The following is a 16327-nucleotide window of genomic DNA, read 5'->3' as shown; positions in this document are numbered from 1 at the left end:
AGTCATAAAAAGTTTTTATTTGTCATAATAAAAAATAAATTGCTGCTGATGCAGCAGCTGCAGCAGTCCGTCCTTCCATGCAGCCGATCACCGCAGCTTCAAAAAATGTCTTGACAACAGCAAGCAGACACCATTAAGGCACAGACATGGCTCATTGATCGAAAATCTAAGCATGTTACATTGGAAATTTCCGATACGTGAATTACATTGTTATCTGATACTGATACTGATACTGGATCGGATCGGACCCATCTCGACCAAAGCCTTCGAGCGAGAGGCAGGGTACACCCTGGACTGGTTTACGGGCAATCGCAGGGCACATGAGACAACAGACAAGCATTCACACTCACATTCACACCTAAAGACAATTCAGAGTGTCCAATTAACCAAACATGAATATTTTTTGGATGTGCACTGGTAGAATATGCAAACCCCACAGGGATGCCTAAACAGAGATTCAAACCCTCCATCTTCTGACTGCAAGGCCTTTGATGTCCAGCATAGCAACCTTCTGACCTATTTATGGGTCATTTGCTTTAAACTTACACCAATTAACAACACCATTTGCATGTTATTGAACTACATGCACAGCAAGAGGGCAATCTGCAGTGCAATGGCCGTTATTATTAGCGAGCAACGCACTAATGGTCTTGGCATTTCAAAAACAAACAAAAGAGGGATGACATTTAACTTCGGGAGGAAACACGGTGAGGGTGACTTCCTGTCTGCTGAACACATTCAATGCAATCACCTCATCTTTATTAAACCATTTAAGGCCCCTTGAATCATTAATTGATCAATTCTATCAGGCAGCATCTTTCGCTTCCAAAGCTTTGTGGGCATTTCTTATGGATTTTTTCACAATAAAAACACCTAATTACTTTGCCATATTATAATCCTAAATGCCAAGTAGATACCAATGAATTATATGAAGCACAAAAAAATGAGGAAGAACTCACCTCTCCTGCTCCATCCTCATCTTCAGCGTTTCTTCGTCGGAAACTTGCGCCTCCTCCGACCGCCACTTGCTGGATCCTTTACGGTCCATCCTGTCCCCCAGACGCTCATCTTTGCGGTGCTTCCCGAACCTGGGACAGGACATTCAAAGACAATTACATGTCTATTACAGTGGTGTGAAAAAGTGTTTGCCCCCTACATAATTACTTATTTTTTTGCATGTTTGTCAAACTTAAATGTTTCAGGTCAAACAAATTTATGGTAAATCCTGGGGTATAAGCCGCACCCACTAAATTTAGAGGATTTGTTCTTATAAGCGGCACCAGTGTATAAGACGCACGTGTCCACATCATAAAGTGGCATATTGTGGCGCCCACGAGTCGGTGAGGACCAATCATCTCTTTATTTGACAAGAGGCAATCATGAGCTATGAAGAAAATCACAAGCTTGTCAACCCATTGGAAATTGCAGGAGGTCATGATACTCATGGTTTCATCTTACAAACAACATTAAACTCATCACACAGCAACTAACACTCAAACATTATACCAGAAATATAAAAACATGTATCAATAGGAGCTATATATGAAAAAAAAACAAAAAAACACAAAAGTGTTCCCATAATGCATTTTGGTTGAGAAAACCATTTCATTAGAGGAGCATAGAAAATGGTGTTGCAATGCTGCTTCTGTCCACCAGAGGGAGTCAGAAGAAATTAGCTGCACCTCTGTATAAGCCGCAGGATTCAAAGTATAAGAAAAAAGGAGCGGCTTATACACCGGAATTTATGGTAAATATTAGTCAATGACAAAACAACTGAACACAAAAGGCAGTTTTTAAATGAAACTTTATTATTTAGGGGGAGAAAAATCCAAAGCAACAGTACATGGCCCTGTGCGAAAAAGTGATCGCTCCCGCGTTAAAACATAACTGTGGTTTATCACACCTGACTTCAATTTTTCTAGCCACACCCAGGCCTGATTGCTGTCACTCCTGTCCTCAATGAAGCAATCACGTTAATAGGACTTGCCCGACCAAGTGAAGTAGACCAAAAGATCCTTAAAAGCTAGACATTACGCCAAGATGTAAAGAAATGCAAGAAAGAAAGCAATTGAGACGTATCAGTCTTGAAAATGTTATAAAGCCATTTCTAAAGCTTTGGGACTCCTGCAAACCACAGTGAGAGCCATTATCCACAAATGGCGAGAACATGGAACAGTGGTGAATCTTCCCAGGAGAAGCCGGCCAACCAAAATTACCCCAAGAGCACAGCGGTGACTCATCCAAGAGGTCACAAAAGACCCCACAACAACATCCAAAGAACTGCAGGCCTCACTTGCCTCAGTTAAGGTTTGTGTTCATGACTCCACCATAAGAAAGACACTGGGCAGAAACCGCCTGCATGGCAGAGTTCCAAGACGAAAACCACTTCAGAACAAAAAGAACATTAAGGTCCATCTCAATTTTGCCAGAAAACATCCTGATGATCCCCAAGACCTTTGGGAAAATAGTCTGTGGTCTGATGAGACAAAAGTTAAACTGCTTGGAATGTGTGTGTCCTATTACATCTGGCGTAAAAGTAACGCCGTATATCAGAAAAAGAACATCATATAAGTAAAATATGGTGGCGGTGTTGGTCTCGTGATAAAGGGAACCGTAAATTCTGCTGTCTACCAAAAAATCCTCAAGGAGAATGTCCAGCCATCTGTTTGTGACCTCACACACATCACAACACATGTGTAATTGCCTCATAATATTGTACATTTGCCCAAGCATTTAATTTCATATGTCAAAGTGACAAGCAGATAGTCATGTATGTATTTATGATAACAAAAAAGTGCTTGGAATATGTTGTTGCATGATCAAACATCTTAGTTTATATTAAACTTTGCATGCAGTACCATTTTTCTGTCAAAATTCAAAGAAAGATTGAGTGATTAATTGACGCACATTTTTACCAGGCTTTCACAGACCACACAAAATGATGTGGTAGGCCAGATCAGGCTTCAGGTTGGACACCTGTGCTCTAGACAGACCAAATCAATATTAACCAAACACAAACAGATAGTGGTTTGGTCTGCAACATATCAGAAAAGAGGCAAAAGTGTTTTGACTGTTTCCCAAAGTCAAAGCTGATGTGTGTAAATATTTTGTTTTCCCTAAAACACAAAGAAAATAGGTCTGCTTTCATAGATGACTGGGAAAATAGTTTTTATGCCATAAGCCATAAAAATATATTCACATTTTATATATTCACATATTCACTCAAATCAGAGAATCTTTACATTTTAAAATACACAAACGATGAATCGAATACCAAATAGTACCAAAAACAAAATAGCTATACCAATGTAGTTTGGTATAACTGGATAATCGATTAATTGTTGCAGCTCTAATTTTATTAAAAGTACTCCACTGGAATCCAATATCATTTTAACAGCCCATGAAATGAGCAGGATTGGACCCATTTAAAGACCCCTTTAAAGTCACAGCGGGACAATTTCCCGCTGTGACTATTTCACTTCTAAAGAGATGAGAACGAGGTGAGGAGAGAAACAAAGTTGATGAATGAAACATAAAGTGAGGTGGAGGCGAGTGCAGGCAGGTGACAGATGAAAAGAAAGCCATGTCAAGACACAAAATCAAAAGACAATCAAAGACGTGAAGTGCAGCACGAGTGTTTAACAATTAAAGAGAAGACAAGGAGGAGACACTGTAGTCAAACTCAAGTCCAAGCTTATGGCATAAAAACAACTTCTGAGCCCAAAAGGGAAGTTGTGACATCACAAAAATGGAGACATCAAAAATGAGTCCAAGTGAAACATCACGTTCACGTGGAACATGAAGACACACTGTGGAGGCATTAAAAATGCATAAAACACTCAGAACGGAGGTGTGTGTGTGTGTGTGTGTGTGTGTGTGTGTGTGTGTGTGTGTGTGTGTAAAGTAGCAGAGGAAATAAATCAATGAAATGAAGAGATAGAAAGAAAACAAGAGAGTGCAGCAAACCCAGCGGACTAAATGTGTTGTGTGCACGACGATGTCAATGAATCTGAGAAGAGAGAGAAAAATAGTAAAGTGGACCTAAAGAAAGGAGGAGGTAGTGAATGTGTGTATCCTCCAGAGAAATACAATAATAGAGTGACTACTGAGTCTCACCTGAACATGTCACCCAGTCCTTTCAGCATTCCTTTCTTTGCTTTGCCCTTGTCTTTATCTTTGTCTTTGTCCCTCGTTGTCTCCCCCTTCTTCTTCTCCTTGCCACCTTTGTCCTTCTTCTCCTCTCTGGGTTGGTTGGTGCCATTGACCAGCAGCTTCTCCGGGCCCGACTGAGGCGTCTGGTCGGCCACTGTCGACACAGAGTCTCGACCGGAGCGTGAACTCTCCTCCGTGTCCTCTTCCACTGCGACGAACACTTGACTTTAAACAGTGCGGCGATAGGCCGGATTTATCAATGAATTAAGAACTTGGACCAGCATTTTGAATTAGATGTAAATTCACATCAAGGTTACATTGCAAAGACATCTCTGACAAAGTCATGTAGGTCTAACGGCTAGGGTTCAATGATTTGCTGCCTCAACAGGCTGCAGAGAAAAAGTTTGTGCTTTAGTATGTTTTTCATCTGTTTTGCTTCTATTGGACTGCTTCAACTGTTTCTCAAAGTCAGTTGTTGTCCTCCACAACAAACAGTTTTAATATCATTGCCGTGGTGATGATAACACCTGAACACGACTTTCCTTCTGACTTACACTGAGATGGTTTTACAGCTAAAGCACGGTTAGACATTTCAGTGCAGTTAGTGTCCACTGATGGACCATGAGTCAAGATGCCGTCATGCCTCGTCATCAGGTCAGGGTAATGGATCACGATGTTAGTGGCATGTAGCCCATAATGCACATTTCATTTCACATCGCAGGCATGAGGCGAGAGTTACAGCGCGACCGGGGTCCTCGCTGTGGAACCACCCTAATGGGCTTGCTGTGTGCTGATAGCGGCGATGGCTTGGCTGTAGAGGGCATCAAACTTGTGATTCACGATACAGAGATGCTACAATTTTGTGGGACACCGTGTGGACTGTATGTGTGTCTCTTACATGTCTCCATGCCTTCGTCGTCGTCCTCGGTGGGCGCCGGCCGGTCATACGATTTGTCTATGGCCGCCCTGAAGCTCTCGTTGCAGCCCCGCCCCCTGATGATACGAGGGCGGGGTCTGTGAAATGGAAGGTCCCCATTGAGGGTGACCTCGGCCACGGCCGTCTGGAGGCTCTCCAGGGAGCTGGACTTCTTTAAGCCCAAAGACGGACCCACGTCTCTCGTGGAGGAACCTGATTGGACGACACAAATGAGTGTTTTGCGATTACAGATATACTGTATTTAGTGTACACTTACACAGTGGTGTGAAAAAGTGTTTTCCCCCCTTCTGATTTCTTTTCTTTTTTTTGCATGTTTGTCACACTTAAATGTTTCAGTTCATCAAAGAAATTTAAATATTAGTCAATGACAACACAACTCAAGGCAAAATGCAGTTTTTAAATGAAACTTTGTTATTAATACCTGTATATATATATATATTTATATATTAAGTGAGAGAAAAAAAAATCCAAACCTACATGGCCCTGAGTGAAAAGTGATTGCCCCCCCTCCAGCGAACCACAGTGAGAGCTATTATCAACAAATGGCAAAAACAAGGAACAGCGGTGAACCTTCCCAGGAGTGGCCGGCCAACCAAAATAAGCACGCAGCGACGAGGTCAGTGTTCATGACTCCACCATAAGACACTGGGCAAAAAACGCTTATATATGAGTTCCAAGACAAAAACATTAAGGCTTGTCTCAATATTGGCAGAAAACATCTTGATGATCCCCAAGACCTTTGGGAAAATACTCTGTGGTCTGACGAGACAAGAGTTAACTTTTTGGAAGGTGTGTGCCCCATTACATCTGGCGTAAAAGTAACGCTGCATTTCAGAAAAAGAACATTGTACCAACAATAAAATAAGGTGGTGGTAGTGTAATGGTCCTGGGCTATTTTGCTGCTACAGGACCTGGAAGACTTGCTGTGATAAATGGAACCATGAATTCCGCTGTCTACCACAAAATCCTGAAGGAGAATGTCTAGCCATCTTATCATGACCTCAAGCTGAAACCAAATGGGTTCTGCAGCAGGACAATGATCCAAAACACACCAGCAAGTCCATCTCCGACTGGCTGAAGAAAAACAAAATGAAGACTTTGCAGTATTCTTGACAAAGTCCTGACCTGAGATGACTGTGAGATGCTGTGGCATGACCTTAAAAAGGTTGTTCATTTTCGAAAACCCTCCAATGTGGCTGAATTACAACAATTCTGCAAAGATAAGGTGGCAAAAAAATTCCTCCACAGCGCTGTAAAAGACTCACTGCAAGTTATCTCAAAGGCTTGATTACAGCCCCTGCTGTTAAGGGTGGCCCAACCAGTTATTAGGTTTAGGGGGCAATCACTTTTTCCACACAGGGCCATGTAGGTTGGGATTTTTATTTCATAAAAAAAATGCATTTTGTGTTCAGTTGTGTTGTCATTGACTAATATTTACTATTTATTTGTTTGATGATCTGAAACATTTAAGGTTGACACAAAAAGAAATTAGGAAGGGGGCAAACACAATCACACCATTGTATATATTACTTTTAAGACATGTTCATTTGATCCCCGCAATAAAAACTATTAAAAATATTAAGATCTCATTGAAATGTTTAGGAACCGCAGGGTGCATGTCGTTGTACTTATTTGCAGCTTGCAAGTCCAAAGACAATTACTTGCATTCCAGATGCAGCATTTTAATGAAGCATTTCATCAAGATAACATTTTCAAAAGGGCATCCGTGTTGGTTTGGAAGCTTTTAAAAAGTGTTTCTTTAATCCAAATTAGGAACACACGAGCAATTAAATCCATTAAATATTCTAATTGCTTAACAGCGCTAGATTACAGCTCTGGCTGTGTTATTGAAGCATAATGTATGAGCCTTCTGGTGGAGTTAAATGTATTCAAATGACCTGCCAAGCTTGTAGATTTATGACAGCACACAATGAGGCTGTCTGTAAAAAAAAAATATAAAAATATATAAAGACAGAAACTTGAACGGTGAGTGAACAAGCTCTGGGAGGTTGGCAGCCTCTCATTTATACTCATCAGCCTGTCCAAGTCGCTTCAATGTCTAACTGAAACACGACTGCATTTTTTAAAAAATATTTATTTATTTATTTTTTTTTTTTACAATACACAGTTGATGAAATTTCACTACTTCACTGATGCCATGTTGAAGAACTGGGACGAGGAAAATCAGTAATCAAAGGAAAGAGTCTTCCTTTAATACTTCTAATCTAATATTGCACATCAGAAAAAAAATCACACTGCTTGTATTAGTCCAGAGTTTCATCCTTTGCACTTCACTTTGTTCTTGTACAGATGATTGTGCCACAGAGAATCGTGCCGCTTTCCAAATTGCATCGTTATCAACATGATTTAATTTGATTATTTGTGAATGCATTAAGGTTAACCCACCTTACTTGTTGACAGGAGAACATGTGATATTACTAGGGTTGGGCATTGTTTGAATTTGAGCTGGAATTTGAATTCCAGTTCAGATTCCTCGTTTCGATTCCAAATCCCGATTCAGTTTCTTTTCCGAGGTAGGGTCATAAAAGTTTGCATGGTTTAAATGAGGGCGCTAACCAAAGTCTCCATGATTTTTAAAAATTATATGGACTATCTATGAATTAATTTATTATGAATTTCTCACAGTGCTATTTTTAACCAGTATATAAATATCAAACAATTGAACAGAAATGTTTTGAAGTGTCTTGACAAGAGTACAAGTTCACAAATAATTTTTATTTTTGAAAACTTCATGAAAAACATTTACACAGGTCGTTTGTCTATGAAAAAGTATACAGCCTTAAGTTAGTTGGATATTTGAGTTGGCCACGTTATTCGCAGTATAAAGTATAATTTTTTTGCTGCTTCAATGTTGGCATAAGATCGACATAATTGATTGTCTTTCTTACTTGACTTGTTAGAAGACATCTGGCGGAGCGCGTCAAAAACAGAGCAGTCTGTACACAGTGTAATCAGGACAAGGTCAACTTTGGCAGTCGCTAAACATTAGATGGCTTCACCATGGCAAGGTTACGGTAGCGGTGACCTCAAAAACAGGGGGTTTATCAATTTTGTACAACTGTGTTGTCCACGCATTAAACCACTGTCATCTCTACGCCAGCTCAGGCAGCGATGCTAATCCAAGTCGTTCTAAAGTTAATGACTTCTCAATTGCTATTTGTAATTTAATTCAGTGTCACCGAAGTGAATCAGGAGGATTTACACAAAGTTTACAGAACCAAAGCATTGTCCTCCATCACCGAGGTGTCCAGGCTCCACATGCATCATCAACTTGTACCATCAGACTAAGAAGTCAGCTGAATGTCTACCTGAGCTGTCATGGTCTGCGCTTTTACTTTAGGCTCGGATAAATGGACCGTGGGTTATTGATGACCACATGATCATTTTGTACTTGGCTAAATGTACCAGAGAGGCCTAGAAAAGTGGAGATCAAGTCTGATAAAACATGGGAAAATTAAGAGACACATAGTTTTTTTTTGTTGTTTTTTTTTTACATTGCACCTGAAAATGCAATGAGAGCCACCTGAGCTCAATAAACACAGATTATGACTTTTACTGGGTCCAAATGGATGGCGTCACTGTGCTCAACCATGATGGATTTTCAATGCAACATTCAGCTGATGGCACTGAAACACTCCCACTTCTTGCCTGCTGCAACCGTTTGACAGATGTTGCGTCTGAAATATGCAAGTGTCTCTTTTTAGATGAGCTCATCTCGCCTAAAGATTATTGCCCCGATTGTCGAGCTCTAACATGAGCCATGATAATTAGCGAGCGCAGGAGGCAGCGCAGACGCAACCCGACTCTTCACGTGACAGCGGTCACACACGCAGTTCGCACAAACACACCAGACGCGACGATAACCGATGACTCGCTGTCAGCTCATCACCTTAAACGAGGACAGAGCACTATCTGTTCACACACACGCAAAGACACACACACACACACACACACACACACACACACACACACACAGTGTAATTAGTGATGCAGGTTCATTTGCAGCAAAGAGAAAGAAGATGAAATCAGTCCATGAAATGTAGCTTTGACCTCCAACTCCACAACAACAATAGTGTCAAACATCCAGCAAAAACCAATCGGGTTCTTTCTCTGCCACCAAACTACTACTGTAATTGATCTATGTTCAGACAAAATTGGATGATAATTGTAGATGTTGGACACTGACAGACAGATGCCCATCATAACTTTTGCATGGTAGAATGACTTGTGCCAGGCTTATTTAGCAACATCAGGATTGATTATTTTGACCTAACAAGCAAAAATTGGCGCTAGGCTAGTGTTATGTAACATCCACATAATTTCATGTTGCGGTCAGAGAAATACGTTTGTCATTTGTCAAGATAGTGCGTGATGCTTGCCGGCGCTGAACTGAACTGAAAATAACTGGTAGGCTTGTGTGTAGTTGTACTTGCATCACTGTCACTGTCAAGAAATAAGGTTCTTTTGTCAAGACGATGCATTATATGCTGCTTGCTAATATGTCTCCATGCACTCAGAAAAAAGAAAAAATAACTAGTTGAAGCATATACTGTACATTTGTACTTTGATGTCACTATCATGGAAATAACATTATTTAGTCAAGACAATGCATGATATGTTGCTTGCCGCTATGTCTCGCTGAACTCAAGAAACCATCAAATAACCGCTGGGCGTGTGCATAGTCGTGCTTTGATGTCACTGTCATGGAAATTGTATGGTTCTTTTGTCAAGATGGTGCATGATATGCTTGCACGCTAGATGCACGCTGTGCACATGCTATACACGTTATGTCTTGCTGAACTCAAAAACAAAACTAGTTGAAGCGTGTATAGTCGTACATTGACATAAGGTTATTTAGTCAAGACGGTGCATGATATACTGCTTGCTGCTATGTATCGCTGAACTGGGGGGGGGGGGGATAACTGACTGTACGGACACACAGGAGTATTTGAAGGAGTGATTTTAAAAGTACGGTTTTCAACTGACTTCTATGAAACATATATTTTGAGTTAAGATGATCGTGAGTATGCTTTTAACGGCACTAAACCCCTTGATCCATTTATCTCCTGTGTCCTTGTAAGATGTTAATTTCAAGGCAAAAGTAATCAATCACAGATGATGAATTGCTGTCAGTGTAGATTAAGAGTTGTACAATGGGCCATTATGGAGGAAGAAATGTATCTTTCTGTATAAAAAGCTCATATTTGGAAAGTTCCTGCAGGCTGAAATAGCTTGTGTGATCAAATAAAGATTTCATGCTGTCATTTAGCACCGTGATTGTTGAATGTCTTTAGATGGTAGCAGCTCTCCTATCAGTCCTATAAATCCTGGTCTTACCTGTGCTGGTGTCAGGACGAGGGCTGAGGTTAATCTCATCGGCTACTGTTAAAGGAAGTGGAAGGGGGGCGGGGGGCAGTCAGGGGCAGACAGGGGTGGGGGAGTACAAGATTTGGGGGTTCAGTTAGTGCTCATCACATTCCTCATGCAACATCCCGCTACAGCTGCAAACAGCACAAACAAACGCCTTCATCTCCGTTAAGGACAGGACGCCATGCCAGACAGCAGGTGAGTGCAGGGGGATGGGGGGGGTGGCAATCAGGCTTGTTGCTCCAATCTGCTACGGAAGATGAGAGATGATTGCAGAGAGCAGGGCGGGGGGTTTGGGTCGGAGCAATCAGCAGCTGTTTCGGATATGTTTCAAGGTGAATGAGCACTGAAGAGTTATCCACTTTGCTGCGCGGAAAGAGGCGGCCTTTGCTCGAGGAGGAGAGACGAGCGTGTAAGCTTTAGGTTTAGTTGAACAGCAGGTGGTCGAGGAAGATGAGGAGTTGGAATGCCAGTGGTTATAAAGGTAAGAAATAATGTGTGTTGTTAATGTGTGTTTGGTAATGATGGTGGAGCCACGGACGCCGACATCTCCTTATGGACTTAAATACTTGTTCTTATCAAAATAAACTATCAAATCTCACTGAACATATAGCAGCTTAAATAACCCCAAAACGATTCCTGCTTTATAAAGGAAGAAAAGGAGGTTTACAACAAGGTACCTAGGTCCATGCTCTTGGACTTGCGTGTCTTGATGATCTCAAGCTGGGATGCGTCCCCAAACTGCTTGGTGCGCTTTTCAGACATGCTCTGGCGTCCGAAACCCTCCCGCTGGAAGGCGGCATCAGTTTGGCTCTCATCAGGACTCTGGGAGCTATTCAAGAAAAATGAAAAAGTTAAAATGTGGCGTTATTTTGAATTGGGGGTGGGGGGTGTGGGTTAATGATGTCTTATATGCATAATTAGCCATAAGTCAAAACTGCGGACGGACTGGATCTTTTCAAAAACTCTGCCTCAGTGTTTGTGTGTGGACAGGTAAAATGGAAGAAATGTTGGAACGACAAGCAACACAGACAGTTCCGCTGTCTTGTGTATGTGAGTGAAGGCAAAAAGGTTGGCCAAATCTAAAAAAACAAACCAACAAAAAGGTAGCACCAAATCTACTGTATATGTGCCGGTCCAGTTTTAATTATGGCAAGTCGCCACAAATGAATGTATAGCAAACACTGTTATGTCAAAGTCAAGTGTTTAATTTTTCCACCTGTCATTGGGAGCGGGAAGCTCTTTGGCCCACGCCGGCATCACGTCAGCGTTGAAGCCAACGTCATCGTGGGAGCTGGACGACGACTGGTCAGACAGATGAGGCGGGAGGAGAGGTGGCCGGTCATCTTCGATGATGATGGTGTCGTCCTGTGGCATGTTGACAGTCGGAGAGAGCTGGTAGTTGCCTGGAGAGGATGTTAGCTCACCATTAGATTCAAAACTTTGTGCAAACTAGTCCAGGAGGAGACAAGGAAAGGACAAAGATGAAAGATCATTTCCTCTACAAAGACAATGAACGTTACTGTATAACAAACTGATGCAGTCTAATGGAATAAAGTCATCAACATTCAACAACAACACTACAAACAGTATTGCTGAACAAGAACAAATTACAAACACACTGTAGAATAATAAAGCAGCAGAATAAAATTTGACAATAAATTACCAATTATTTTTATTAAAGGGACCGAATGCAGGAGGTTCCTACAGCTGCCTACAGGGCGCCAACATTTGAACGTACTGCTAGCATGATATCCCAACTCTTCCTGCTTTGAGTACGCCGACGTAACACACAAACACGCATTAGTTATTAGTTATGCTGTCAGCTAATGACCACAATTTGGCAAAGTTTAGCTACTAATGTTAACTATTATTGAATATATAGCCTTTCGTAACAACATGAATGTAAATTTTTGGTTGCCTATCTGAGACTGTTTTTGTGTGTGTGTGTGTGTGTGTGTGTGTGTGTGTGTGTGTGTGTGTATACAGACATATATGTGAATAGCAACAGCCGTGAGTGACAACCATGATTGTTATTTTACGCCGGACAAAAACACATGAGGAATTTTTATGCAGTTGAATTCGTAATTGTGAAAAGCAGAGGGTTATTTTTTTGTATTTGTTTGTTTAAACCACTATGGGTAAGATATGCTAACCGGTGGCGGTGCTGTTCTATTTTTTGGTTAATAAAAATGTAATTTGGACCAGGTTGCCTACAGTCCCTTTAACAGCAGAAGCATGGATGCTGATTTCAACAAAATCAAGCAATGTATTTAATTTCTATATTGTGAATTTATTTATGCATTATACGTTTTTGTCAATTTTTACTCCAATATTTACATAATCTTTAATCCCTTCATTCATTTTAATTTATTTTCTATTAATCAATTTTTATTCATTTATTATTTTCATTTACTGTACTTCTTATTTATTAATGCTTTTGACTTTTTTTCCCCCATTACCTTCATCACTGCACACATTATCTATGGCGACACAGTCTGTATTCTTTTCTCTTCCTACTGGAAAATTGTTACACTAAAACACAAGTGAACAATAACTTTTTAACAAAAAAATGTAAAATATTAATTATTCACAGTCTCTGTCAGTTTCAACAAGTCAAATTTAAGACTTTTTAAAGACCATCATGCACACAATTTAAGACCGATTTCACATACATGCCAGCAAAAAAGGTACAAAAGGCATGAAGAAAAATCATAGGCCTGCAGCGAGTACTTTAGTTCCGTTTTGTAGTTGTTATATCGTCCTCAAAAATCAAAACATCTAAAAGTGAAACTGAAGTTTATGCATGTTTTAAATAACAGTAACAGGGCGATATGGATCAAAACTCATGTCCTGATATATTTAGGTTATATATGATATACAGCAGTGATCCCCAACCCCCGGGCCACGGGGAAAAAGAAAAAATAATTTCCATTATTTCATTTTTTTGGATGTTTTATTTGAAAAGTGGCCTGATTCTTTCTGTTACATCCGTCTCACTTGACGCATGTCCATTGTGCGTGTGCTAACTTTATCTCATGCCGCACAGATAGACTACTACTGTATTTTTAGCATTTTTCTTTCACCTCATATTTGGTGTCAAATGCTGATACTATGTGGGAATGCATAAAGGTAAGTTTTGATGACTTATTGAGTGCTAATGTGCACATTTCTCTCAACTTAATTCATGCTAGCGCACTGCCTTTTACCACACACGTCAAACAGCGATGTAATAATCTCTCTGGAAAAACTTGTCTGGAACTTGAACTGGTGGATGGTGAGTCGGCATTCATTTTGTGCTTTTCATTTGATGTTATTCATGTCTTAGTTTTACACAATACATAATAAATAAGATCAATTAGATCGATATAATGTACAAACTCCCCCCTCCCCACTGGAACCACTGATATACAGTACATGGCAATATTTTTTAAGCAAAGTGAGTTTAGACTAATCAAAGCCAAATATGCGTGCCGAGTTGTTTTATTACATAAACTGAAATTTTATAGCTTCATGCAAGGTGCACATAAAAAAAATCGAATATATAAATAGCCTCGACAATAAAGTAGGCCATTCTCTTTTTGAAATAAATAGGGAAAATGTCAAATCAACAAAACAACAACAACAACAACAAAACACGGGCTAATGTTACCAGGATATTTCATTTGAACTACCATATTAACACTCGTATACTTTGTTTGCTGCCTCAATGTTGGTGTGAGCTATTTTTTATGAGTCCCTTATATTTTTCCACAAGTAAACAAGATGTAGCCCACAGCGCTCTTATTTTGGAGGCTGAAAATGTGTTTTGTGGGTCTGTTGCTAGCAGAGACAGACTGTGCACATGACGTAGCACCCATCCTTTAAATACACACTGAACCTCCACAACATTAATGGATACCCTGAAAGCCTCGGTTACATTGGCATAACTGTCTGTGTTTGGTTCCTATTGATTTGGTCTGTCTAGGGCCTAACCAATTACTCGATAAATGGAAACAACAAGCTCCAGATTAATCGACTAAGAAAATACCTGTCAGTTGCAGCCCTACCTTCTATTCTGAAAGTTTGTGAAATTTAACTGTGGAGGAGCGATTGCAATACAGTCGGCTACACTGCGTGCGTGCATGTCTGTGCCTTTGTCTCTGTGTTTGTTACCCCAATCTCCTCTGCCCACCACACCAACTCACACACACACACACACTGTTCATGTGTGAACCTCACATGTTACTGTAGAGGAGCGATCACACCAAAAGCTGTAAGCCTAGGGGGAAACACTGCAACAACTTAACTTGGTACTCCTACAAATGGGGGACCTAAAAGTTGCACCTTTTATTGTCTGTAGTTGTTTTTGCATGTCTAATGTAAACACAAAGTACAAAAAAAACCTGTCAATTAAAAATTCAAAGGCCAAGTTTGCTTGCCAGCTTTTGACATGTTTTTGCAGCAGCTGCGATAATCAGTGCAACATGATGTCTAGTCTTGCTTAGCCATCATGCAAATTAGCTGACACCGACACAGCGAGTGTAAACAAAAAAAAAAAAGCGTCAGCTGTGACTGACAGAGGAAGTGTTAGTAGGTGACGTTGCGGCTGCGCACGTTCATGCTTGACGAACCAGCGAGGGCGGATAACGAGCGGTCGCCGCCAGGTCCCCCAGTCACTCCACAGTTCATTTGTCGCCACGGCAACTGTACAAGACGGGCTCTAAAGGTTGAGCGCTCTGTTGGCAGCCGTGCCGTAAACTCTTTTAAATAAATAAAATGACCAGCAGGGCGCTTCCATCCAGACTTAAGACCTGCAAAATAAAAGTCAATTTTGAGGCGTAGAAGCTGCAGGCTGCTCTTCACATTCCTTCAGCTCCAAAGACCTTTTTTCCCCTTCTTTCACACTTCAGACTGTGAGCCGAAAAAAGGCTCCACAGCAGGCGTGAAAGGCCTGGACGCCAGATAAGGCGAGCAAGATGTTTTATTCCACCAAGGAAGTAAGGACCCAGGAGAGGAAGAAGAAAAAGACTGGAGTCTGTGCAGGATTGCCTTTCCTGAAAGCCAAGTATTTGTAGCAGAGACAAAGCCATGACTTCTAAGGACTTGAAAAAGAATAATAAAATACATTTGTATTCATGTTTGAGGTGTAAAGAACACTTCTTGGACTCGCTGACTGGAAGTTCAAGCAGGCAAGCTGAGCTGTGGTCACATGGCTGTGAAACGTGTCAGGATCAAATCCATTTTTTGTCCTCTAGAGTCAGAGCTCAGAGATTAAATGGCTCCGCAAATGTGGAGCATCACCGGTCCGTCACCTTGAACCAGAACAGACGTGATAATACTGGCCCACCTCAGGCACCCTCACGTCAGAGCCGCGTACTCTGGGAGGATTAACAGGCATTTGGTGATCCTCCAATCGCGTGAGGTCTGTTATTGTTGGATACCACAAATGTGGCTTGGTTCTGCTATAACAACATCTGACCCATAGAGTTCTGTCACAATTGACACAATCTCCTGACTCTACAGTGTTTCCTTATCATTATATAAGTCCACTCCACCTCATTTTTATGCTGTTTTTTCTGCAGAAAACATCTAATATCTCACCCTGAGTCAGTAATCATTTATACATACAGTACGTGATAATACAGGTCGAATGTACAGCATACAGCATGTACTAGCCCACAATTTTTACAACTTTGTCTTTATGCTTCACTGGTTTGATCACTGACTTTGTTTGTTGATCCTTGAATGCACCATCATTGCATGTTGCAAAACAGAAGTGAAACATATCTGTGATGCTGCCACAGCTTAGTACATCCATCTGTTGTGATTACCTATACATTTTATAATTTAAAATGTGTTTAGTAAGTG

At 40.8% G+C, this 16327-nt stretch overlaps 1 protein-coding gene across 12 annotated transcripts in view; it reads right to left on the bottom strand.

Annotated features, from left to right (window-relative positions):
• The window catches only part of LOC129176911 (partitioning defective 3 homolog), a 169401-nt gene that overhangs the window by 41619 nt on the left and 111455 nt on the right, over positions 1-16327 (bottom strand). For 11 of the 12 annotated variants that reach the window (XR_008569530.1, XR_008569531.1, XM_054767419.1 and 8 more), the window contains 6 exons: positions 11697-11883; positions 11158-11309; positions 10448-10492; positions 5051-5281; positions 4117-4360; positions 960-1088 (listed from right to left, as the gene is read on the bottom strand). Coding sequence is in view for 10 of the 12 variants with exons in the window: in XM_054767419.1 (XP_054623394.1) it covers positions 960-1088; positions 4117-4360; positions 5051-5281; positions 10448-10492; positions 11158-11309; positions 11697-11883 (988 nt within the window). In the remaining 2 variants the exon portion in view is untranslated. The remainder of the gene's footprint in view (positions 1-959; positions 1089-4116; positions 4361-5050; positions 5282-10447; positions 10493-11157; positions 11310-11696; positions 11884-16327) is intronic. The other variant, XM_054767417.1, reaches the window with a different exon arrangement.

The sequence above is a fragment of the Dunckerocampus dactyliophorus genome, chromosome 2, assembly GCF_027744805.1.
Source record: "Dunckerocampus dactyliophorus isolate RoL2022-P2 chromosome 2, RoL_Ddac_1.1, whole genome shotgun sequence".
Lineage (NCBI taxonomy): Eukaryota > Metazoa > Chordata > Actinopteri > Syngnathiformes > Syngnathidae > Dunckerocampus > Dunckerocampus dactyliophorus.
Note: the sequence above shows the minus strand (reverse complement) of the source record. Positions and strands in the feature narration are given on the sequence as shown.